The 27,431-nt window shown below is 36.8% G+C and overlaps 1 protein-coding gene across 3 annotated transcripts; it reads left to right on the top strand.

Annotated features, from left to right (window-relative positions):
- Nucleotides 1-66: 66 nt before the first annotated feature.
- Nucleotides 67-23,197, top strand: LOC139969934 (uncharacterized). 3 transcript variants are annotated; one of them, XR_011793829.1, is made up of 4 exons: nucleotides 67-341; nucleotides 18,433-18,482; nucleotides 19,934-20,089; nucleotides 21,760-23,197. XR_011793829.1 is itself a non-coding variant. In XM_071975355.1 (4 exons), exons 1-4 carry the CDS (start codon nucleotides 9,093-9,095, stop codon nucleotides 21,964-21,966), a joined length of 423 nt encoding a protein of 140 aa, XP_071831456.1. In that variant the 5' UTR covers nucleotides 9,069-9,092; the 3' UTR covers nucleotides 21,967-23,197. The 3 variants fall into 3 exon arrangements, 2 of the variants coding, with proteins under 2 accessions (XP_071831456.1, XP_071831455.1); XM_071975355.1 differs by lacking the exon at nucleotides 67-341 and adding an exon at nucleotides 9,069-9,102; XM_071975354.1 differs by lacking the exon at nucleotides 67-341 and adding an exon at nucleotides 9,727-9,890.
- The last annotated feature ends 4,234 nt before the right edge of the window (nucleotides 23,198-27,431 follow it).

Genomic DNA, 27,431 nt, shown 5'->3' with positions numbered 1-27,431 from the left:
ACGTGATCATGCGATTAAATTCTCAATGTTAAGAAGACTGTTAGTTTGAGAATGGATCAAGTTGTTTGGCTTTTTGTGCCCATACTCTATCTTGGGTGAAATTTCTTAGAAAGTATAACAAAAGTTGTTAGATGTTTACGTACAAGATGTTTTGCTTGTCATATATGTTATATTGCTCAGACAAGTTTGACCAGAGGTTTTTTGGCTACGATTACTCCAGAACTCATACTGTGCCATTTACGTGAAAATATCTTTCAGTCAACACTTTTCACTTGAATGTTGGATATGTAACGAAGAGAAGGCATTAACACATTCAGCGCATATTCAGTTCTTCTTGTAATGTAAGTGTGCGATTCCATTTTACTTCCCATTTGCTTACAACTGTCATTGTGTTTAACTTTTGGAATCTAGTGATGAAGATTCGACCTCTGAAAGAAAGGTTATTTTCCTGATATCATGAGCATGTACTTTTTATTTCATTTATAAAAGCTAGAGTGAACAATAGCCCATGAAGATTGACATAAGTCAAGAGCTAATATAGGCTGTGAGGCACTATAAAATAAATCAACATGGGCCAATCAGTGGTTCACAACAGCTTAGGAACTACTGACGGGTGGGGGGTTGCTGGCCCCCTCACCCCAGAAGCACACCTAAGCGGTGCGGTGGGAGGTGTGCACTATACATGACCTAAACTGAAAGCATCCGGAGATTCAGAACAGTTCGGGCATCCAGATGGCAGATGAACACCTCTCGGTCAAGGATTGGGTGATCAGTGCCTATAAACTACACCACCTACTCCCCTTACTGTTATCCTATCAAGGAAAGGATTAGGAAAAATTAAATTAGTAATATTTATAATAATAGGAATTTTATAAAGCGCAAAAGCGCTTAAGAACTTCATAAGAATAGAGTTCAAATTGTCGTTTAGGCGAATGTCAGTCGGGAGGACATTCCAGAGAGAAGCAGAGGCGTAAGATAAAAAACGTTGACAAAATGAATTTAAGGAAATATCCCTTGGGACGCCGGTGAGAAAAGACTGGCTGGATGACCTTAGCATCCTGGTCGGTCTGTAAGGGTGAATAAGTTCCGACAGATAGACTGAAGAGTGTCCGTGTATAGCTTTAAATAACATCAGAAGAATCTTGAAAGAGATGCTCATCTTAACAGGAAGCCAATGTAAATATTTTAAAATAGGTGATATATGCTGAGAACGAGGGACACGAGAGATGAGACGAGCAGCAGTGTTTAAAACATGTTGGAGCTTTGGAGATGTCTTTGTCTGGAAGGCCGTAGAGGAGCGAGTTACAGGTGTCTAGTCATCTTTCTAAACGTAAAATATAGATGACGACCAATAAATTGTATATGTACTGTATTATATCATAATTGTTTCAGGGAGCCAAATAAACCATGAATGCGGTATCATTTTGATCAATCAGTCCGGTAATATTGGGATTAAAATCTTCTTAAGTCAAAGGTCAACAACTTATCCATATAATAAAGTTGTCCCATTCAAATAATAATAATAGGCGAATAAGAGAAAAGTATAAAGGGCATTAACGTGTTTAGACAGATACTGAATAACTTTCACATGTTTTGAGAGGTATTTCATACCAAACCAACAAACAGTTTTTTAGATGTTGCCTTACTATTTCTTGCGTAATTTAAAGGTGTGCAAAGCTCAATTTGTTGGTTAAAAAGAGATACATTTTTAAAAATGTCGAGCAAATCTTGTCTGAAATATGGACTCAACATTTCTTTGACGGAATAAACGTGCAACTTTATCATGCAATAAATTTAAAAGAGAAAATTGATGAACGAGAGGGCGCTCTGTTGATTTGTTTTTGTTGTATGAGAATGCGTAAATGAGATAACGGCTGGTTACACTTTTCAATAATTTTATTCACTAAAGTTTTAACCCTAGTTTTTACAAAGCTTTACACCCATGTTTTTGCATTTTTGTTCGTCATATTCAAATTTCACCAAGTAAAACCTTCTTTCGTCTTTTGTCAGTGTGTTTTTTTCTCTTTGGTATTTTTCCACTTCTCATCGGGAGAGTATTCAAGTTACAAGGTGCTTTGTAGTAAACGCAATGTCCATACTCATCTTCTCTAAGGCTTCTCACCATACCAAAATAAGAACTTTCGCCCAGATTGGTACATGTAAATCAGAGTGGGCATGCATATACATTGTAGTATGAAAGCATTTAAGGGGAAGTCCTGCCGGAGAGGTGTTTTGTAATCAGGTGATGTGTGCAGTTTATCAATGAGAAATTTAGGTCTCCTTCGCGATTTATTCCGTGAAATATTTGTAGAGAAAGTATCATATTGTCAGTAAACTTCGTAATTAACGGAAGCAAGGAAATAATTTTCTCCCATTATGTCTTTCTCTCCTTTAGGGGGGGGGGGGGGTGGGTGGAGGCTAAATAATGCTGATGTACAAAAGAAATTTCCTCTGCAATATAAGATGTTTGTCCTCTTAAGAGACCAGTGACGTTATGGAATGAATATACGCCTAATTAAAGGCATCGAAAAGAATAAGTATTTTTAAGAATAGCCAGGTACATAATCCGTAGACATGGCATATACTGCGAACTATATGGAAAGGCCCGTTATACTAACAACATGTTGATGTCATATTGCCAGGTATACGGGAACACTAGGTATACCTGTGAACATACTCTGGTTTAAGTAGACTATCAAATATATCAACAAGAATTTGAAATTGAGGATAGAATTTGCAAATGAAACCAAACCAAAATTAAATTTGTGAGACGCAACGCATATCCGTAAAAGTCAAAGCGGTTTATAATTCGAAACAACTGATGCCTAAATATTACACCATACAATACACATATAATGAACTTTTTTTTATTTATGTTTTATATTTTTCAACAAACGAAAATCACACACGTTTGTATTTTAATTGTATACTTCTTCACAATATAGCTAAATTCTGAATAAATCGAAAAATTCGTCAAAGAATCTTGTATAAAGAAAAATCTAGAAGGAAAGCTTTGACGTCATCTTCGACTAAAGGATGTTAGTCTGTGGTTTCTGTGACGTCATAACAAACAACGACGTGGTTTGTATAACTCTCTTCATAGTAAATGGAGATGTAAGCTGCCAGAGGAAGAATCCAACTCCTTTAAAAGTATGCATCACTTTATCGCATGTGTCCTTGGTATGGAATTTAGAAAAAAATAAAGAAATACAATTTAAAAACAATACAGCCGATAAAATCGACAAGGTTCCTTACGAAACAATAAGAGACAAGCAGACGTTTAATATATGAATCTTCTTTGAAAATTCGAAAGTACTTAAAGAAGTAATTTCTAAGTTCCCGACTCTGATGTATGAATTAACGCGAGAAAAAGTATTACAAACGAATTGGCCAAGACTACTGTTCAACTAATGTTGGCTCCACGACATTTCAACTTCAAATACTAACCTTTATGTTCAGAGCAGACGAAGTTAACTGTCTTCTCGATGAGACGCTCAAGCTAGCTACCAACTACGACCCCCAACATCTGGACGAGTCCCAAACCATTTATACATGATACCAAGGGCGGCGGAAGCACTTTTAATCTGGGGGGCACCGACATCAAAGGGCACTTTTCAGAAATTCGATTGGACTGATGCAGCCTTATATTTAGTACCCTTTATAACTCTTATTGTATTATCTTATTTGCGTATCATGACACATCACTCCATCAACGCCCCCCCCCCCCCCCCCCCCCTTCAAGGAAAATATGCATACTAGCACTGCAATATCCAATGTGCAAATTGGGAAACAAGGAACAAGTTTTTTTTGAATGAGGTGAAATCATGCTAGTTGCTAATGTAGGAATTTTCCGAATTAGAGCTTATTTCTTGTTAATATCTTAACAAATTTTTTCCATTCGAAATAGCTTTGAGTTTGACCCACAGAAATTCATGAAAATTCAGGGGCGTAGCTAGGATTTGCAAAGTTATATGCACAACTATCTGAGCGGAGCGCCACCATCGGTTGGCGCGGAGCGTACCAGAAAATTTTGGTTTTACAAAGTTACCCCTCAGATGGCCGGAAACGGCCTTTCCCGAGTGTTCATTCTGGTTCCCTGGCCTCTTGCTAACTTGAGACACCTCAATTTGTTATGTAGAAAAAGGGCACATTTTAACCTGAGGAAAAGTGGGGGCACGTGCCCCCTGTGCCCCCCCGGTTCCGCCGCCTTTGCATGATACTATGGCTACAGAGTTGTAGAGAGACATGTCGGGACCGGAGGTCACTGTTCTTTCTTTCATAAGTACCTACATCCTGCATCTGTTCTGTATCCCTTCTAATTTTCTAATTTCTAATTGTCTGTATATTCACTTAGTCTGACTTTGAAGAGACTTGTCATTAAGCGTTATGGCTTTATTTTGATATTCATTTATCAAAGCAAAGTTCAAAGTAAATGTGTTCAAAGATGTTTGACAAGTTACACAGTACTGTTTTCAGTACTGTATAGCATCGTAAAAATCACAGTAGACTATGCTACAGGAACACAGAGCATCCATAAATTACTCACGGTAGATATACGCTATTGGTTTCCAAAATGGGTGGAACTACTAAATGTCGTGCTAGTTTACTTTGACGCGCTGAGAGACAGAATACAATGAAGACGTCCCCCCTGTTTTTCCAGAGTATGTCAATAGCTTTGTATTAGTGAAATGAACGATATAGGTCATTCATATTGTTTCTTAACGCCTAGCAAAAACGCTTATAATTTACAGCTTTGGAACTTGTCATTTTTATCAGGGCAAGATAATAATATGCAAACGTTTTCTAAAAGCCAACTTGTCCAACTCTTTCGATAAGGAAGTCTAATACTATGTATATAAAGTCTCCGTCATTTTAAGGTGTATATGCTCAGTTGTAGATTCATTATACTTTTTAGCTAATTCTCGAAGGTTCTGAATAAATAAAAACGTCTCCTGAAATCGATTTATCATTCGGTCTTAACTTGGACAAACTTTGTAGTCATGGAAATGGGTAATTTGCAAAGTTTGCGACATTGTGGCATGTTAATATTCTTTCTCGTTGTGTGATCGATGCATGGTAAAGTGATGGGAGTGGGGTGTAGCGCAAAGCTGAAGAACCTTCACTGACTACAGTAGATGGAGTCAAACACATTTATCAATGAGTGGGTGGGGACAGATAGCAAGAATACAATCACTTCTAAGGGCATGTAGTGCGGACCAGCATCTGTTCATCATTGTTTGGAGAAAATATCAGTATGTCTGAGTGGTTGCAGTGGTAGTGGTGATGATGTATATTTGATCTATTCACTGCTTGGTTGAATTCAAACTAGTATTTTTGCGGAACTTTGTCAAAGTTTGTCAAAATACACTCTGCTCATTATCTGCAACAGTCCTTAAGTACTCGCCAATTAATGATTTTGGCAGGGAAAAAACTTGGTTCATATCTTAGTTTGCGGTTTTGTGATGAATAGCCTGTAAATATGTAAAAAACTCGACGGACATTTCAAAAGGTTGGGAAAACGGCGACAAAGCGCAAAGCACCTGCTTTATCAAAACAAAATAACGTGAAACCAACCATAGCTTATTATTTCACATTATTGATGTAAGCTATTTAACATTTTATTTCTGAGAACAAGTTCTCGTGTATTAGACCACTATTTTACCAAGAAATAAGAAACAAGACTTATTCTCTTTCTTGACTCAAACAAAATCAGATGCCAAACATTCTATGACAGTTTTTTACTAACAAGTTAAGTAGTAGGAAATCCCCGAAATACCACGGAATAAATGAGAAAATGACAAAAACCTGTCGAAAACATGTTACGGTCGAGTGTTCGAGGTATCAAGCGATAAACCGCGATTTTCTATTCATTGGATATTTGCCTCGACATTGTTATTGTTCTTCATTGTCATTCCTGTAGACTAGTTATGTGAACACACATCTGTAAATGGCAAGCCAAATGCTCAATAAATCGAAAAACATGGATTTTCGGTCAAAAAAAACATGTTTATCACTCGAAAAACCATGTTTATTGACCGAAAAACCATGTTTATCGACCGATAAACATGGTTTGTCACCAAAAAATTATCTGCCGATAATCATGGTTTTTCTGAGAAACATGGTTTATCGAACGATAAACATGGATTTTTATTAGATCTTCCAAGTTTTTTCGATAATCCAAGTTTATCTCTCGAAATCCATGTTTATCGGCGATAAACCATGTTGATCGGCGATAAACCATGTTGATCGGCGATAAACCATGTTTATCGGCGATAAACATGGTTTTTCGACCGAAAGACCATGTAATTCGTAGAAAATCAATGTTTATCGGCAATAAACCTTGTCTATCGACCGATAAGCATAGTTTTTCGGCGATAAATCATGGTTTTATATTTGGCGACTGATGAAAATTTACCGGAACTACTTCCAAAAACTGTACATGTTATGTTAGTATGTGATAAATTTTTGGTTCCGAAGCCGCATGTTGGCGAGCCCTATCCATAATAGGAACAACGAAATATGGCCCCTGTTACCGGTGTGAGACTGTTCATGGTGTGCTCATGGTTGTATATCCTTATAAATTCTGCGTTGGCGCCTTTGCCGAATAGATAGGAGAGAGTATCAAATTCCCAACCTTCTGTTGACAATTTCATACACAGACTTTCCAGCTTACTGCGGAATTTTCAACTGTAGTTTTGACTTATCTTAGCCCTTGGACTATTGTAAGCCTTTATATTATGCAATAAGGCTATTCCATAGAGTAAAAATGAGTTCCTATTATGCTCTGTGGCTATTTCCTATGACTTTAAAGGTCTTCTGTATAGACCCTAACTGTAGCACGCTATCATGGAAAAGTTTCTTGGGATTACGTAATCACCCAGCCTTGGTCGTAAAATGACCTCTTCTTATCAATTAGTCTGCAACGCCTGCCACATACTTTTTCTTGTATAAGGGTATTTGTGTGAAGGCGCTTTATGATTAACTACACTGTAGACATGAACATAATTCCACACAGTGTTTACTTAAAGAGCCTAATGATGTTAAGAAGCTACGCGGGCTAATTGTACAGTCTAGAACTTTATAGGTTGATTTACGACCGTGGCAGGTCGATTGCGTAATCACAAAACTTTCCTAGCTATAGTGTGCTGTAATTGGGACCAATATAGAAGATCTTTAAATCCCTATTGAAGGCTAACAGCTGAGTAAGTCTGTCATGTTATGGTTAATCATATTGTTGCTAATTATATTGTGGCTTCAATATAGGTTCTGTCTCCGACTGAGTAAAAGTTTCACTGTTCAGACTAGGGGCCTGTAGCAATTACTTACTATATGTTACAATACGTTACTATAGGCCCATACACTATCAAAGATTCACCCAGTATTGGGAAACTTTGACGATCCTTTTTCAAGAGCTCCTGAAAGATCAGTAGCAATACCACTACTAAGCCCTATGCCTAGGTTTCAAGTTGTAACACTGCAGAAAATTTTCCCTCTATAACAACACTTTTTCTTAGGGAATATTCACCCTCACCGCCCTGAAAATTTCACCCTGCCCGGGCCTACCCAGACACAGCATATATGCTGTGATATCAATTGGCATTCTATAGAATTGTTTGAAACATGTCAATTGATGTTCAACTCATGGGGTCAGCCCGATATTCATAAGGACAATTAATCATAAGTGTTATTGTTCATAAGGTTCGTTTTTCATATCGTGCATTTTTTCGAAAAAAAGGTTCGTTATCCATAATCGGGAAAAAGGTTCGTTATTCATAAAATAGAGGTCATTGTTCATAAGGTCCGGTATTCATAATCAGGAAAAGGGTTCGATATTCATAATAGCAAAAAAGGTCCGTTATTCATAATCGAAAAAAGGTTCGATATTCATATTAGCAAAAAAAGGTCTGTTATTCATAATCGGAAAAAAGGTTCGATGTTCATAATAGCAAATAAGTCCATTTATCATAAACGGAAAAAGATCAAGTATTCATACAGTAATAATAGCAACAACAAAAAAGCAGGGCGGGCGAACCCCCCCCCCCTTCCCCCCAAAAAGGTAATAAAACAATTCTCCTGTGGGCAAATGGTTCATGTTGCAGCTGTGACTAGTCGGCAAGTTATTCATGCGGTAGCCGTACTTTCGGTAGTTGCCGTCATCAACCCTTAAGGCCACGTCTGGGCCGCAAGTGACCCCCCTCTTCCCCTGGCCACGCACAGTTCAAAACTGCCAGTGGTTACCTCAAGTTTTGGGCAGTGGGATGCATGGGGCACTGGGCGTGACGGCCCCGCGCTGTTGCGAACAAGATTTAGAACAAACTCTTGCATGCACTTGTACAATAATCGACACTTGAACTTACCGATGATATAACCTCCATGATTATTTCTGAGGTTGCGGATTTCTGAAGTACTTAGCGGATATAGCTTGTGTCGTGAGATCGGTGTCCGATCGATGACGGTGTACTAAGCCTGTCCGTTGCCGATTGTTATTCCGCACTTGTCCATGTGCGGATTGTGCGGGACTGAAGCTATGTTTTTACGCGATGAACATGGTTTACAGGCGATGAACATGGTTTATCGGGGATAAACATGGTTTATCGGGGATAAACATGGTTTATGGGCGATAAACCATGTTTATCGCTCGAAAAACCATGTTTATCGCTCGAAAACACAGTTTGTGGCCGATAAACCTTGTTTTTTGACTGTAAAACCATGTTAATTGCCGAAAAACCATGTTTATCAGCGATAATCCATGTTTTGCAAGCAATAAACATAAATTTTTCAAGCGATAAACATGGATTCTCGCAGACAAACCTTGTTTATCAACCGAAAATCCATATTTATCGTTCGGTAAACATGGTTTTTTATAAAAAAACATGGTTTATCGGTCGATTAACATGGTTTTTCGACCGATAATCCATGTTTTTCGATTTATTGAGCAATTGGCTTGGCATATCTGTACATCCATTGTAACATTCAGCAGAGCTTCATAACATTCGTGTCGCGTTACAGTGTAGTTGCTATCATTCGGTTTTCATTCATTGTTATTTTTGTCCTACCTTCGTACTTTTGGAAGAACAATACTAAACTCCACTATGGAAATGGGTAAGACCGAAATCATTTTCACAAAAGGGGTTGTTTCATGCTTTTTAATACTGAAATTGTATTCCAAATGGCATGACGAAGTAATATCAGCCACAAGGTTACCAGCGTTAGCGTTTTTAAATTAGATCTAGCGATTTTTCACTTTCCTTTTCTTCCTTTTTTTCAAATTTGGGGGAGTCTAGCGTTTTTAGCCCAAATTTGGTAATTCACAAGATAATTGTTTTCTTAAACTTTCGAGACAAAATTACCACTTGGCAACCCATAGGTTTCCATGGCATTTATATGTTTCCATGGCTTTTACTTTATAATACCGCGTAAACTCTATTCATAAGAGACTTTTCATACTTGGAGGCCTGAATCAGTTCGTTTGTAAAAACCCACAGTTAATTTTCTTACATTATTCCTTGATTGTGATAAACCGTTACAAGTTGTTATTAAAAATGATCACTGTACTGCCTATCATATGAATCAGAGCTACCAAAGATTGAAGTTAGTGAAAACTGATTTCTAGCGTTTTCTTAGGTTTTATTTCGGCATTATCTAGCGGGTTTTATGACACTTGTCACTGGTTACCCTGGTCAGTCATTGTAATTCCTGTAGACTATTAATGTGAACACACATCTGTACGTCCATTGTAACATTCAGCAGAGCTTCATAACATTCGTGTCACGTTACAGTGTAGTTGTTACAATTGTCGTATCTTTCAAATCGGTCTTGATTCATTGTTATTTTTGTCCTATTTTCGTACTTTTTGAAGAACAATACTGAACTCACCACTATGGAAATGGGTAAGACCTAATTTATTTTCACAAAAGGGGATGTTTGATGCTATGTAATACTGAAATTGAATTCCAAATGGATTTCATTAGCTAGACCGTAGTTTAAAGATGGTACAAACAGTCAAATGCACACAAATTTCGCGGTTTGTCTTTCTTTTTGCGAATCAATAAAATGTACAAGAGTAAATACCGAGAAAACAATGTCTTTTGATATTTTATTTTGATCTTTAGTTATCTGATCTGTTTTCTGATCTGACGAATATTATAGAGTCCATGGTATGCCCTTGAGCAAACTTTTCCAATATGAATGTCCTTTGACATGTTGCTGTCAAGATGAACCCCAAGATTTTTTGCACTATCAAATGGCTTAATATCCACGTTACCTACTTTTATCATCTGAACCCGAGTCTTAGCAAATTGTTGGCGAGTACCAATTAAAAGAAACTCAGTCTTGGAATCATTGATCTTTAGCCTATTGCTGATCATCCAATGTCTTATTTCGAATATAAGTGATTGCATTGCCAGAACAGCCCGTTCCTCAGATAACAGAGAACCAGCATTGAAAGATAAATATAACTGTGTATCATTAGCATAACTATGTGCGTTAGGTTAGAGACAATGGCAAACAACTGAGAAACATATAAAAAGAAAAAGAACAGGACCGAGACAGCTGCCCTGTGATACACCACAATTCAAAGAAAAATCTTTCGATGAGATATTTTCTATAGATACATGCTGTTTTCTGAAAGACAGATAATTACCAATCCATTTTTGTGCATTATTAACAATACCAAATTGGGTACGCAATATGTTCATAAGAATATCATGGTTAACAGTATCTAACGCTGCACTCAAATCCAACAGGATTAAAAGAGTGCATTGTTGTTGGTCCATGTTCATCAATATATCACTATGTATTTTCATAAGAGCAGTTTCTGTAGAGTGATTTTGCCTGTTCGCAGATTGGCAATCATGAAAAGGAGCATGTAATGAACAATGTGAGACAATCTTATTTACTACAGATCGTTCAACTAACTTTGAATATATATGTATATATATTTATATATATATATATATATATATATATATCTATATATATATATATATATATATTTATATATATATATTATATATTATATGCCCGGTGGGCCGGTGGCCCGATGGGCTGGGGAGCCTGGTAAAATTTACAGCCCACTTTCACAGTAGTTAATAGAATACAGACGGGCTGTGTAGAAATGGGAATCAGTCATGTAAAGACTGACCTCGATCTCTGCTGCTACAAGGAGCTCCTCAAGTTGAACCTTTTCACCGTTACTTACGAGAGCATTGAGCTTGCCTACAAGCTGCTGGTAACGCTACCTGTGACACAAGTGGCATGTGAATGTTCTTTCTCTGCTTGGAGAGACAAAAAAACCGTTTGAAGAAGTACAATGACACAAGAACATCATGAGGCGTTCATGTTGATGTCTGTGGAAAAAAAGGATCTTGGCCAAACTTGACACTAAAAATATCATTGATGGTGTGGCTGCCAGAAGCAGCGAACTGCGTAGGCTCCTACTCTCGTAGACATGATATTTGCTCGTGTTACTGAACATATATGTTTTAGTGGATTTTGTTTTGGTTTTTTTTTCAATTCTTTCAAGCATGTCGTCACAAAATGCTTGAAAAACTAATTAAAATCCAGTCTAAAACATATATTTTTGCCTAATTTTGTTAACGTTTCCTCAGTTTAATCAAGTGTTGCTTCTGGAAATTATGTTTGGGTCTTTTTCAAAAGGATTATTGTAACCTACAAAATTGAGATATATAGCACCATTTTGCATCTAGGCATTCCTTAACTTCAAAAAAATCTTAATGGGGAGGGGGACGCCCCCTCCCCTTAGACCCCTCCCCCAGGACGGCGATCACTAGTAAGTAACATTTCAATGAATAATGGGCCGGTCTATGTGAAAAACGCCCGGGCCGGTTTTAAGACCCAGTCCGCCACTGAGTGGAACACTAGTAGTTGTTCCTCAGAGTTGCACGTTGAGCAATCATCAAACAACTTCAGCTGTCTTATGTTCCCTCAATGAGCCACGTGTTTCTAAATTTACAAACGCATATCAACCATCCACACAAGGAAAGATAAGGAAGCTTGCAACTGCCGAAAAAAGGACACATGCCCACTAAATGGAAACTGCCAGGCATCAAACATCATATACAAGGCCGAAGTGAAAACCACCGACAACTGCAAGACTAACATAGGTCTAACGGAACCACCTTTCAAGCTTAGATATGGCAACCACAAGATGTCGTTCAACCACCAAAAGCACCAAAACGCAACGGAATTCTCGAAGCACATCTGGCAGCTGAAGCAGAACGACAATACATTCACCATCAATTGATCGATCGCCAGCAGAGCAAAAGCCTACAGCAACGAATCGAAGCGATGCAACCTCTGTCTCGCAGAAAAACTCACCATCACCAACGCAGACAAACAGAACAAACGTCCGGAACATATATCGAAGTGCCGCCACGAAAACAAGTTCTACATAAACAACTCCAGCCCAACCACCAAACACCGACAAGGGAACCATACACAACAGATATCCCTCCCAACTGAACACCGACAAAGGAGAGAACACCGAAGAGAGGCAATAAACCCCACCAATAAAACGGACGCAAAGGAGCATACATCGAGAAAGGAACAATACACCAATAACCCTATAATCCCCCGTAATCCCGACGATGAGCCTATATATTCCTGGAGCATAACTTGAAGCTATCAGCTTGAAGCTATAGCTATCAGCTATATAAAAAAGAACGTTGTCTTTTCTTTGAAAAAAATTATATTATACCCCGCAGATTATATATGTTTATATATATATAAATATATATATATTCCTCATCAGCCCCAGTTACAACTTTAATTTGGCGAATATCACATATAGGTCGGTATAGATGATACAATCGCTCCCTCTGGAGAAAATTATTTGGTTGGTCTAGGAAGCCTAGCTCCAAGTGGCCCCACCCAATATGATTGAAACGTTCTGCCGATTTCCAAATCATTAATTCACTCCGTGATACAATTAAAAGTTCACTTTCAATTGCTGTAATATTACTTCAAGATACTGATTGGAAACCAAGAAATAGGTATAAAATATCTGGCCATAATAAACTGTCTTGGATGATTCCTTTACCAGAACTTAATTGCCTTTATAACCAGACAGCAACACTACAGTGTGTTTTCGATAATGCAACATAAATAATCTGATATGAATGTGACACACTAAGCTGTAGCGTACAATTAGGATGAACAACATACTTCAAAGATGTCCGACAGTAACAAGCATTAAGATATATATACAATATTCACATTAGAAGCTGATAACCGAGATGGACATTTTTCTTGTATTCAGCACAAAGATTGATCTCCACCAAAGACAACGGGCTTCTTCTTCTCATGCCTCGACAAATTGATTTAAAAGTATTCGCTATTTGGGACCGTGACTAAAATACACTCGCGAAAACACAAATTAGTTCGGCACTAAGATTGATATTCAAGTCTCCATAGTACAGATCTACAACATCAATACTTTCTGGAAACAAAGATTATAAGCACTTTGAGTAGATACATGGTGTTCCGAAATTGCACGTTGGAAATTTGTTTCTGTGCAGTATGAAATTTAAACTATTTCCCCCAAAAGTAAGTGTAATATATGTCACCGAAACATAAATAATCAGCTTGGCATTGTGCAGTGTCTCAAACAATTAGAATAAAACATCTGCAAAAATACCTACGAAGATAGCTTTTAGCTTCTATTTTCCCAATTATATAAATTGTCTTAAAGCTGCAGATTCGAGCGAGAAAAATCTCTAATACTCCATTAAACTGCCTAAATCATAGCAATATTTTACGTAATGAAAATCTAAGGTTGAAAGAGCATGTGTCTTCCACTTGCAGCTGGTGTTGTGTGAAAATCCGAGCAGCAATAACAACAAACTTGTCTCAAAACTCATTACATTGTTTTATTTTGGGGAATTGTGACTAATGGCATGTATAGGAAATGCCTTAAGAAATAATTTAGGAGATGTTTGGCCAGCTTAAGTATTGGTATTCCGACAGGAAACATTTTAATAATGCTTATTGTTCGTATTCTACCTGCATATACTCTACTGTCCAAGCCGTCATGATATCGACGTTTAGTTTTTTTAATTGGTTCAGAAATTAATATATAAACATAACATATTTATGAATGCCATTAAAACAAATTGTACTTCCTAAGCTCAAACCGTTCCCTTTAGTAAATTGTTATGTTAGATTTAAATCGCTGTACGTTTGTAAATGCTCCGTGAAGTTTGTGAACAATCTTCGTACATGAAAACTTCCAGTACATAATGTACGTGCAGATAGCGAACCATTCTACACAGTTTACTAGAATTGAGATCGGTCATTGATAAAAATCTAACTAGGCGACAGTTAATTTTTGTAAACTGCGCCCAAGCCTAAACGTAACTACATCCATACCTGAAGGTTTTCTTTTACAATGAATCTCGACAATTGCGAATTATTCGCGCGCCTTATCAGGTGACTACACGTGATGTATCTCCACATGTCAATCATCACCGAAATCGGGATTTGGAATATGTTAATGAGCTAAATCGATGATATGTCGATTTAAATAGGTATATGTCAATTTGAGTTGCTAGAAACTGGTATAAGTCCAAAAAATTGACTTCTACCGATTTAATTCGACATATCATTGATTTAAACTGGTAGATGTCGATTTAAATTGACATATACCGATTTATTTTACATATCATCGATTTAAATCGGTATATGTCGAATTAAATTGACATATAAAAATTTCATTCGACATATCATCGATTTAAACATGGTATATGTCGATTTAAATTGTCATATACCGATTTATTTTACTTATCATCGATTTAAATTGGTTTATGTCGATTTAAATCGATGATATGTCGAATTAAGTGGTATATATGTCGATTTAAATCGATGATATGTAGAATTAGGCTGGTATATGTCGATTTAAATCGGTTGAAGTCAATTTAAGCAACTCAGCTGGAAACTGGTGTAAGTCGAAGGAAACTGGTATATGTCGATTTAAATCGGTATTAGTCGATTCCCCACGATTTGTGACTGATAGCCCTCCATACGAAGCGACACACTGAAGCATACGGAACTTGTTTGTTGAGTTTTGACGCGATTCTACGGATGCCCATAAGCTAATTTCCAATTGCCAACCTCGTTTTCTTATCAGGCGTAACGCATATGTTATCTGATAGGCTGTTCGGTGGGAGATATGGGAGATTATAAAGATTTGCAATTTGCAAATGAGTATGACCTCCACAAAAAGCAGTAGGCATCTCTACTGAACATATGACAACAACTTGCTTAATATGAGATTGATCCAAGCTATACCCTTCTTGAGTTATCGTGTTTACAATGTTTTCACAGTTTGACTCCTTTGACCCCAATAACCTTTGACCTCATATAAAAACAGGCCTTTTCACCTACATGTGGTTCTTCTGTAGACACGAAATATGAGATTGGTCCGAGCCTCCCATCTTGAGATATCGTTTTTACAAGGTTTTCCACAACATGACCTCAATGACCTGTGACCTCCACTAATAAATAAGTTTCTTCTACTTAATGTGGTTCATTCCACTCTCGACCATATATTCAGTCTTTATTCTGTCATCGAATACTACAAATGGAAAAACGAAAGGTATACTGTGCTTTTGTGGATTATAGAAAGGCCTTTGATAGTGTAGATAGGATATCACTTTGGACTAAGTTATTAAAATATAACATCAATAGTAAAGGTTTTAATGTCATTTCAAACATGTACCAAAATGCTAAATTATGTGTACTGAATAACAATGATAAGTCTGAACTTTTTGCCTGTACCATATGAGTTAGACAAGGTGAAAACCTGTCACCAATTCTTTTCGCATTGTATTTGAATGACTTTGAACGGTTTATTAGTCAGCATTACAAGGGTCTTGATAACCTATTTAATGGTATTCAGGAATTCGTCAGTAACGATGATTTTGATGTCTACCTAACACTATTCACATTGTTATATGCAGACGATACTGTGATTTTAGCAGAAAGTGAAGATGATTTACAAAAAGCTCTAAACGCGGTAAACAAGTATTGTGAAGATTGGTACCTCCATGTCAACATCAGTAAAACCAAGGTAGTAATTTACTCTAAAGGTAAAGTTTAGAAAAATACCAACTTTTACCTACGGTGATGTAAATATTGAAGTTGTAGACTGTTATACCTATCTGGAAATTACTTTCAACTATAATAACAATTTCAAAAAAGCTATGAATAAGCAAGTCAGTCAAGCTAGAGGAGCCTCATTCAGTATGTTTTCCAAAACAGAGAACCTTGATTTACCCATTGATCTCAAATTGAAACTTTTTGACAACCTTGTCACCCCTGTGTTATTATATGGTTGTGAAATTTGGGGCTTTCAAGATATTTCCCAAATTGAAGCTTTTCACCTTAAATTCTGTAAAGGGATCCTCAAACTTAATAGAAGTACAGCTAATTGTATGGCTATATAGGCACAAATTGATAAAGACTATAGAACTTAGAATGGTTTCCTTTTGGTACAGCTTAATTTGTAGTAAGGAGAACAAGAGCTCTTGCATGATGTATCAGATTTTCAGAGTTTTGTATGACAATAATACTTATCATTTACCATGGATCAAGAAAGTTAAAGGCGTGTTAGACAAATCAGGAATGTCTTATATCTGGAATGATTTTCCAAACATTGACCTTATCGGCAATAGATACGGACCTACATTTAGTATTGATTGGCTTAAGAATAACCTTAATCAGAGGTTAGATGACGTGTATGAGCAGAACTGGGTTGCTGATGTCCATGTTAACACACAATGTAAGAATTACAGGATATTCAAAAGGAATCTTAACTTTGAAAAGTATCTGACAAAACTCAAGCCATTCGATCGTACAATTCTTTGTAAATATCGTTGCTCTAATTTTAAAATACCAAGTATCTTTGGAAGGTATACCAACATCTCTATCGAGAATAGAATTTGTCATTTATGTACAAGCAACAAACAAACGAGTTTCATTATCTTTTTGAGTGTAAGGCTTTGAAAATTACCGTATACTTTATATGAAGTCATATTTTTGGAATAGACCGAACACATTAAAACTGGAGCAATTGCTTCAATCAAGTAACAGAACAACCATTTCCAACCTTGTTAAGCTTTGCAGAGAAATTTACTACAAATTTCAGTAGTTTCTTGCCATAGGCATTGTAAATTAGTTTTTATATTTCTTTCTTCTTTCTATTTTATTTTTCATCCACTTATGCATGTGAAGCCATATATTCTTTTCCATTTCGCATTTCCGTCCACATTTTTTTCTTATTATACCACTGGGCCTGGCGCCACCATTTTCCATGTATACATTTTTTTTATATATTATATATATATATATTTTCCCCTTTTAATTCTTTTTGTCAACGTTGTTGTCATATGTACTTTATAAGCATATTTGTACTCTGCATACCTCACACGAGTGAGGTGCACAGAGGTTGAATAAACTTGTAAAGCTACTCACCACACATGAGATTGGTCCAAGTTTCCCTTTTTGAGATATTGTGTTTACAAGCAAGGTGTCACAGAGAAAGAGAGAGAGAGAGAGGTGGGCGGAGAGACACGCACGCGGCATAGGTTACGATTATCATAGAAACATGGTATTTATATTGCTCGTACTGACAATACGAGGCCTCTGAAGCGAGACATGACTTTACAGTATAGAAAGAAAAAAGGCCCAACTGGGTGGAAAATACGGCTCCTAAACTAGAAGTCTGAAGAAAGACGGAACAATTTCTAATGTATTTCTTTATTCGGGAACCGTGGGAATTAACAGCCGAAAACTTGAAGGTCAAAAGAAAAAAGTGTTGAAGACCTTACAAGAGTTTGAAAGGAATTTAAAGTAGGTGTAATGTCACTTCATGACACTACGTAGCTGCATTGAAACTGTTTTCAAACGGCAAATGGTGATAAATTTGTCGCGAACAAGGAAACTTTTGTAGATAAAGGTTTGGAAAAAAAGGTTATTATTTTTAAGTTTGTAGAGAGAGTATAACAATGAACTGGTTCATTATACATTGACGAATGAAACAACAAATGAGATCATTAGGTCGGGTTAAGATGTTTAATATGTAAGGTTCAGCATTTGCATAGCTCATCTCCATAAATATACATTTCCATATATAAAAAAGGACACGTCAGGTTGCAACACCTTCCTAAAACTGCAACTTCAGGGAGACAGCAGTCAGTTGAACTTTAATACATTAGGATTATTTATAGTTAAGACCGAATACATACAGTGACAAACGAAAACTAGTGATTGTTTTGGTATTAACATTTCTTAATGTCTGGAACACTCCTTTAAAGTTACATGAATAATGACAAAACACTCCCTTAGACGCTCTATCCCGTTAATCTATAGGCTGGTTTATAATCCATAATTTGATGTTTATTTCTATTTTGTCAGAAAAACAACCACCACAACAACAGTACGTTCAGACCACTCAACCAAACCAGGTGAGAATTGACATTTACTACTTAATAAAACTAAATATGTAAAATGTCCACAATTTCATAGGATTTAGTTATATTTTGTAAATGACCTTTAATATTCTTGATCATTTCTTTTTCCTTATTTTTCAGTTTACCTTTTTGTCTCTCAGCTTGTAAAACTGTTGTGTGTGTGTGTCAGATTGCCTATTAATATCGTGTTAAAGACCTTCTTTATGTTGTAACCTTTTCTAAGCTTTTATAGTATGATAAGAACTGATTTCATTGTATTTTTCCAATTTTCTAAGAGTCCGTCTGTTTGCCATTCTGTCTGTCTCTTTGCGTCACGGTCATTTCTCCTGTCCGCGTTGTTTGTCTCTTTGTCTGTGTGACTGTTTTTCTGTCTGTTGTCTCTTAGGTCACCAGTGTACATAATGTATGATGATATACCATTAATTCTCGATAGATTAGAGCTTTTAATTATCTTTAAAAAACTAGCGGTGATGACGATCTCGCTGATTTAACTCAGTGGTTTATTTATATTACTAAGCTATTTGATGTCATCAATTGTTCAATCACATTCCGTAGGAAACAGAAGGAATAAAGCTTGTAAAGGTTGGTTGTCAATCTACTTGAAGTAAGGGAAAACTTTCCTAATGTCGCGCACGCGTTGAAGTTACTGTGTAATCCAGGTAAATGGGTAGAATTATCCACTAAAGGGTCTCAAAATATAAATATGATGTTTCATTGTTTCACTGTGGCAATTTGGACGTTTGCGCAATCTTTATAGATTAAAATTGCAATTGAGAAAGTGTTTATAATTTGACTAACAAACACGGCAGCTATACAGTGTCTATCAGTGCAATTACAAATGTTTAACACAGTTCTCGAATTAATGCGACAAGCGACAAGCGAAGTACACAACCATACTTACCGCAAACACCAAGATATTGAATTGTATCTTACTTCTGTATTGAATCTGAATTCAATTTATACAATTAGAAATATCGCATTACAAGAAGTCCTGCGTAAAGATTCCCAAAATGTATCATACCATGCTTCATGATTTTACTTGCTATAAAATGTCGGTTTTTGCTGTCGATTGTTTCTCTCTTTCTAGCAGTAAACAACACCAACCAAACTTACAACACGAGCTTAGTGTTCTAAACATAAATGGTTATCATGCATGAGCTAACTTAGGACTACAATACCACTATAGAAGGTCACTTCATTCTCAGTAATACTCACACATGAAGGAATATTTAGGCTTTACTGCCACGCTCATATGAATTCCCCTCCTAGTAGCGTATATGCGGGAATAATCTGAAAGGCGAACTAATGTTTTAGCAGAATACGAAGATTTACGGTATATGCATGTTACAATTTCGAGGTATTCAGATTTGTATAATTCTCGGTCAATAAAAGCAAAAATGCCATTCCTATTGTTTGTATATTTCTTTCCTCTTTTTTCACCAAAGGGTTACCAACCTAACCCCCACGTGGTCGTCGTACAAAGTCCTGCCCCTCAAAACTCTGGCGGAGCTACGGGGGCGCTCGTCTTCTCTGTCATCACACTGATTTGCTGCCCATGGTCTTTCCTTTTTACCATCCCAGCGCTCATCTGTGCCATCATGGTAACGATATTAACATAAATTATTTTCACTTTATTTTGGATTGCTATTAATAACTGTTCTTCTTTAATTATGAACCGGTAGGAAATCTCCAATCTTTATCGATAATATTAAATATTAATTATTAATCAAAACAACATCATACATTTGTTATATAAAAATCATAACAACACGAGATCATTGTCACATAAGTGCAGTATTTTTAACCACTGCATCGGTAACATTCACGTTTAAAGGGACGCAAACCATGCAACCATCAACTTTGTCTTATATGGTAGAGATCTACATCTTTGAAGAACCAACAGCTACGATAACTCTTGTTTGCGTTGGCGATATCGCAGACAAGTTTAAATCGTATCTGACAGTTGTCTTTTGGGATTTTTTTTATGTCGCTGTACATCTACGATGTGAAACTTTCTTTTCTTTTAATATTGTCAAGGTAGAAAGTTAACAGCTTTGACAAATGAAGCAACAAATGGCATCATTAGGTCAAGTTAAGAGGTTTAATATGTTAGGTTCAGCGTCTGTGTAGCTCATCTCCATAAATATACATTCACATAGATAAAGAAGAACATAAAAAGTTGCAACACATGTTACTCGATAATGATGTCATATTTAGACTTGATCAAGTCATAAGCCTTGAGTGTGACGAAACATTAAATCAGTGATATCATTCATGTGGAATAAGAATTTCAACAGCTGTTTGGGAAAAGTAGTAAATGGTATTTATCTTTACCCGTAAACCAATCATGTTGGTTAGATGTGTGTCTTCTGGCTGTGGAATATGGGGTAAGGTGAGAAGGGGGCGGGAGAGGGGGGGGGGGTCGACATCGACAGTTATGTTTATCACTACGGTTGGGTTTGTGTCTTTTTTGGACTTTCAACAAACGAATGACATTGGTTTTATTACCATCCATCAGTCATCAATTAACTTATAAGGTTTACCTTCTAAACTACCTAAAAACGTTAAAATTGTTTCAAATACTGTGATGCCGTTGCTCATCATATCTGTCGCCCCTAATTGCCCGTAGGCTACATTACGTATTATTACAGGTCACGTGATGTCTGCTCACCAGCTCAGCTGAAGCAGACCTCATGACCTGTGGCCAGTCTTCGCTCCCGATCTGAATCGTTTGGTTCGGTAGTAGCCCTGGCTCCGACCATTGTGGTCGTACTTGTATCTGTCTTGTATTCGTCTTTCATACACTTTTGTACGTATCGTTATAGGACTCTACTTCGGTATTGAGACCTCGTTTGTAACCATTATCGTTAAGTGCATGTTTTCTACTTATTATTGAGGGCTTCGTGCCGATGTATTGTCTTTACCGTGGCTGGTTATAGTAATAGATTGCGAAATCTACACAGCGCTTGTTCTTTACTCGTTTATCTTTGTGTTATATTCTTTGCATGTAATATCGAGATTTAAGGCTCGTCGTTACTAACATACAACCATCCAAGCCGCATTTGTTTCCATACCACCACCAGTCCTCAGCAGGGAATGTTTGGACGCCCCAGAATCTTAGACTGAGTTAGCATTACAATACATAAATCAAATACTGCATTATTTCATGCAGGAGAAAACAAATGTTCAACGTGTTCAACATGACCGCAAAATGTATATACTTGTTATTATTTTCTTATTGTTTTTCACTCTCTCACTCTCTTTTCAACAGGCAAATAACGACAACAGTGACTTGGCTAGAACTTTCACACGAGCGTCTTTCATTGCCACAGCGCTCTTCTACGTGGCTTTTGTGATCAGTATTATCGTTTTTGTTATTTGGTTGGTTGTGTCCGCTAAAGCAGTCGTCGATACCATCAGTGATAGTTTTGATTACAGTGTTTTCAACAATGCTTTTGATGACAGTTTTTTCAACTAAGTGAAATGTTAGGTTGTCATCACTCTTGCAAATATCGTCGGTGACTATTATTATTAATAGATGTAGTGACAAATATAACTAATTTTCCTCCATCTTGTTTATTAGTTATTTACATTAAAATAAATTCATTTTCTCCATTGCATAGATTATCCAAAAGTATGTAAAACGGCAACCTACCCTGTTGATCGGCAACGCTCGCAGTAGGCATTTGACATTTAAATTATTTTTATTTGTTTTTATGAATTAATTAGCTTGATACTATTGTACAAGAAAGTGGAAGACCTATTTTTAGTGACAACATTTAAAACACGAAACAGTTCCGTGAAGACTTGAGTTCATTTCCTTAGTCCTCAAAACAACTTACTCATAAAGAAATGCATCGTGGGTGTGTCCAAAACCGGGATCGAGAAGAAATGCATATCCATCATGTGTAATCGTCTCCATATTCTTGATTTGTTCTTGTACTTTGGGATAATGTGAGCACATTCATTTGTTACATTTGATTGAGAACAGAGTTTTGTAGGTGTCTGTGTGTGAGGGGGGGGGGGGGGAGGCGGGGGCTGTAGGGGGTATCCTTCTGAAAACTAGTTTCATTTTAGTTTAGTTGTTTATTTCTTTAATATTTTCTATCCTTCTTTGTTTTGCAATGTGTTGTACTTGTCACCATGTACTTAATTAATAACCGGAATTATCCATAAGAATACACCCCGAGGAAAATAGTTTACACAAATTTCTTGAAGTTTTATTAACCCCTTAATCAAGAAAGTTCAGGCACTGATTTTGAATTGAGTCGCATCGATTCGTATTTTCTGATAGTGTGACCTCCGCATGTAGCTTTAATCAACCGTTAAAGGAAACATAGAAAAGTGGAAACACCTCTGAATATGTAGTTCCCATAAACTTATATGGACTTATTTATTCTGGTAACATATAATAAGAGGCAAAGGAAGGGAATGGGGGCTGAGCTGAAGATTTTTCGAAGTTTGTTACCTGTGAAATTAAACTCAAACTAGACTACCAAGGACAGTGAGGTTCATAAACTCGAGTGAGAAGGAAATACGTTAACATATTTCCCAGCTTTCAAGTTTTCATTTTTATCCTCAGAGTTTATATTTTTTTCTCAAAACTGTTAACATTTAATATACAAATTTCTGCTATTTAGCTCAAAATGCCGCCTTTTTTAAAAGTATTTCTGCATTTTTCTTGATATGTGTTAAGACAAGAACGCCTTATTTTATTCAAATTTTTGACTTTCTTTCAAGCTATTGGTTTCTTTTCTCAAATAAACAACAACTTTATCCTAAAAATTCACTATGTCCTCTGTTATTATGATGTGGATAGTTTGTTACAGCAATATAATATTTTATCTCAAGTATTCGATTATTTAAACTCAAAATGAGTCATACGAATCCGTATACAGGAATTGTCTTATGCACTTTCAGGTTGCTCAGTGACTGTTAACCTGCAGCTCCGGGGTCGAATCCATCTATATTTAGTTCATGCAATACTCGTGTCTCCCTTCGCATACTCCTTTGTGAAGTCCTTATACATTAATTCAAACATATGTTTCACGAGCTAACGTGGTGAGGTGTTAATGGAGGTAGATGAAAGACTCATTCTGCCGGTTGTGTAAAACCTACTAGATTTCTAGGCTCGCTGGAGTTCATAACGCACCGCTGGTGGTGTGGCACCTTTTGTGGCCTAGGATCCCGTGTCCATGTCTCCCCTTGATGTTGAAAATGAACCCGTGAGGATGCGAAGAAGGTCGGTCAAATTGACCAGAAGCTCGTTAGGCAACCTACGGCAAATGGGTCTAACCCCCCCCCCTGTTTTGGGACCATCATACACAAATTCCACTATCCACTTAATTTGTAGCTTGGTGATGTCCTTTCCCCTTAAAATTGAATGAACGGATGCTTGTAAAGGTCATAATAGTATTTTCTATAAAATGAGTGTTCAGTTTTAAACTAGCGCCATCGTTAAAGTGTTTTTCCCCTTGTTGTTTCGTTGGTTATAACACAGTTTACGCAATGTACCTGGACTTAAATCAATTGTAAGGCATCTTTTATTATTAGCCAAGCAAAATCAGTATACAACAGCCAAGTGGATTACACAGACGTCTACATGATCTTTAGTAAAACCATTCATTCAACATGGATACGCTGGTGAAACTGGTGTGAAAAACTCAATTTGTTGGTAAGAAACTGATACAATGTAAAAAGGTTGAGCAAAACTTGTCCGAAAGAAGGACTCAACATTACTTTGACGGAATAAACGTGCAACTTCATCATGAAATAAATTTCAAGGAAAAACTTGGTTAAAAAGAGGGCGCTCTGTTGAATTATTTTTGTTGTATGAGATGAGATAACGGCTGGTTACACTTTTCAATAATTTTATTCACTAAAGATTTAACCCTAACTGTAACCGAGCTTTACACCCACGTTTTTGAATTTTCGTTCGTCCAATTTTAATTCGGCCATTTTTTCCAAAGCTATACCCCAATACGTCGACTCACCAAGATTGCATTTGATCGAGTAAACAATCGTCTATCGTATGTATGTGTTTTCTTCTGGTATTGCCTAAATGTACATTTTTGCCACTTTTTTACTACTTCCATATATTTTTGTTGACTTATCGATAGGTATGTGACATAGTTCTACCAGAAACAAATAATAGCATTTCTTTTATAAACTTATCTAACACTGCACTAGTAGGCTAAGTGTAACCCGAGAGAATCTCAAAGGACTATTCAAACGCCCTTAATGTCATGAAATATATATATAATCGTGTAGGTTTGAAAACATGCTTAGGGCAAACTTTCTTCATGGGATGTTTTACTATAACTGATGGATAATACGCAATTATGTAACCTGAAGCACTTATTGGGTACAAAATTTATTCTGTGGCTCGCAAGATCCATTCGATGTGCTAGCCTGTACTAACAAATTTCCACTTCTCATCGGGAGATAGGGGTTACTCAAGTTACAAGATGCTTTGTATTTAACGCAATATCCATACTCAACTTCTCTAAGGCTTCTCACTAAATCACAATAAGAACTTTCGCCCAGATTGGTACATGTAAATCAGAGTGGGCATGCATATTCCTTGTAGTATGAAACCATTTAAGGGGGAGTCCTGCCTTATTTTACGAAACAATAAGAGACAAGCAAACGTTTAATTTATGAATCTTCTTTGAAAACTCGAAAGTGCTAAGAGAGGTTCTTTCTAAGTTCCCGACTCTGATGTATGAATTAACGCGAGAAAAAGAGTATTACAAACGACTTGGCCAAGACTACTGTTCACCTAACGTTGGCTCCACGACATTTCAACTTCAAATACTAACCTTTATGTTCAGAGCAGACGAAGTTAACTGTCTTCTCGATGAGACGCTCAACCTAGCTACCAACTACGACCCCCAACATCTGGACGAGTCCCAAACCATTTATATATGATACTATGGCTGCAGAGTTGTCGAGAGACATGTCGGGACCGGAGGTCACTGTTCTGTCTCCCACAGTTACCTACATCCTGCATCTTTTACCGGTCCCCAAATTGGCGCATGGCTGCATCCCCTTCTGATTTCCCTCGTCAGGCTTCTGCAGATTCACTTTGGCTGAATTTGAAGAGACTTGTCATTAAGCGTTATAGCTTTATTGTGATATTCATTTAAGCAAATTTCAAAGTAAATGTGTTCAAAGATGTTTGACAAGTTGCACGGTACTGTTTTCAGTACTGTATAGCATCGTAACAATCACAGTAGACTATGCTACAGAAACAAAGAGCATCCACGAATTACTCACGGTAGATGTACGCTATTGGTTTCCAAATAGGTGGAACTACTCAAATTTCGTGCTAGTTTTTTTTTACCCGCTGAGAGACAGAATACAATGAAGACGTCCCCCTTTTTTCCAGATTATCTCAATAGCATTATATTAGTGAAATGAACGATAAAGGGCATTCATATAATTTCAGATTTTCGTTTTCTAAAAGTCAACTTGTCCAAGTGTTCCGATAAGGAAGTATAATACTATGTATAAAAAGTCTCCGTCATTTACGGTGTATATGCTCAGTTGTATAGTCATTACTTTTTAGTCAATTTTCGAAGGTTCTGAATAAATAAAAACGTCTCCTGAAATCGATTTATCATTCGGTCTTAACTTGGACAAACTTTGTAGTCATGGAAATGGGTAAGTTGCAAAGTTTGCGACATTGTGGCATGTTAATATTCTTTCTCGTTGTGTGATCGATGCATGGTAAAGTGATGGGAGTGGGGTGGAGCGCTAAGCCGAAGAACCTTCACTGACTACAGTAGATGGAGTCAAACACATTTATCAATGAGTGGGTGGGGATAGATAGCAAGAATACAATCACTTCTAAGGGCTGTAGTGCGGACCAACATCTGTTCATCATCGTTTGGAGAAAATATCAGTATGTCTGGATGGTTGCAGTGGTAGTGGTGATGATGGTGGTTGTAGTGGTGTCATTGTATACCGGTGACGTCATGAAGACGTCAGGAAGGCTTCATCTGATTTTATTTCAGCTCAGTACACACAAATACATATTGAAAACAAATGGAGTTTGAAAGATGATTTTTTTTTTCAATCTCTCAAACAGACACAATCGTACAGGTTTCTTACAGAAAATTAAGTCAGTACATATTAGAAATGCACGAAGACACAAATATCCGTGTTTTAACCCAAACTCTTTGGCCGTATTTTCTAAACGGTAAGGTATAATATACGGAAAGGTAGAGTATACAATAAGTGTAAAGAAGGAAACACCGATAACATTTGTTTTCCACGTTCATGTGAACCGATTTGATTGTCCAACAAGACTTTCAATTATACAACTTATCAAGAATGATATCTAATGATACAGCATACCAGAACCTAACATCAAAGAGGTCACTCAAACATGGATCGGTTTTTACATGACAAAACGTATATGAGCATTTCATTGTCTGCTAGTTAGGCAAGTCTAAAGCCGTTAGATGAAGTGATGTCATACGGCTGAAAACACACAGTATATGTGTGAAATAACAAACCAAGAAACGTTCTGATACCTTTAACCACTATCCTAATATATGTTGTTTCTCGTACGGTGATCATATCTGTCCATAGGTTAGTTTCTGTCTCTCACATGTGATTACGTAGTTCTGTTCTAGGTCGTTTAACTTTGATATTGAGTGAGAAAAGAAGAATATTGTGAAGGGGGGATTTATTCATCTGATTATAGCCAGGTCACTGACTTGTTTAAATAAATACAAGTTGTGTTGACCGAAGATGGTTTAGCCTTGAATACTCAGCAAGATATACAGGTGCTGTATTGTTTGTTTTTTTTCGGGTTGAAATGTGTATTGTAATGAGGCCTGGTTTATTAGGCCGTTTTTGTAAATTTTGAAAATACATTACCCAAACAAGTATACTTCAAATGGAAAGATTCTTAAGCAGACAAGCTAAAACAAA

Source organism: Apostichopus japonicus, chromosome 7 (assembly GCF_037975245.1).
Source record: "Apostichopus japonicus isolate 1M-3 chromosome 7, ASM3797524v1, whole genome shotgun sequence".
Taxonomy (NCBI): Eukaryota; Metazoa; Echinodermata; class Holothuroidea; order Aspidochirotida; family Stichopodidae; genus Apostichopus; species Apostichopus japonicus.
The sequence above is the reverse complement of the archived record's forward strand: the minus strand, read 5'-3'. Positions and strand labels throughout refer to the sequence as shown.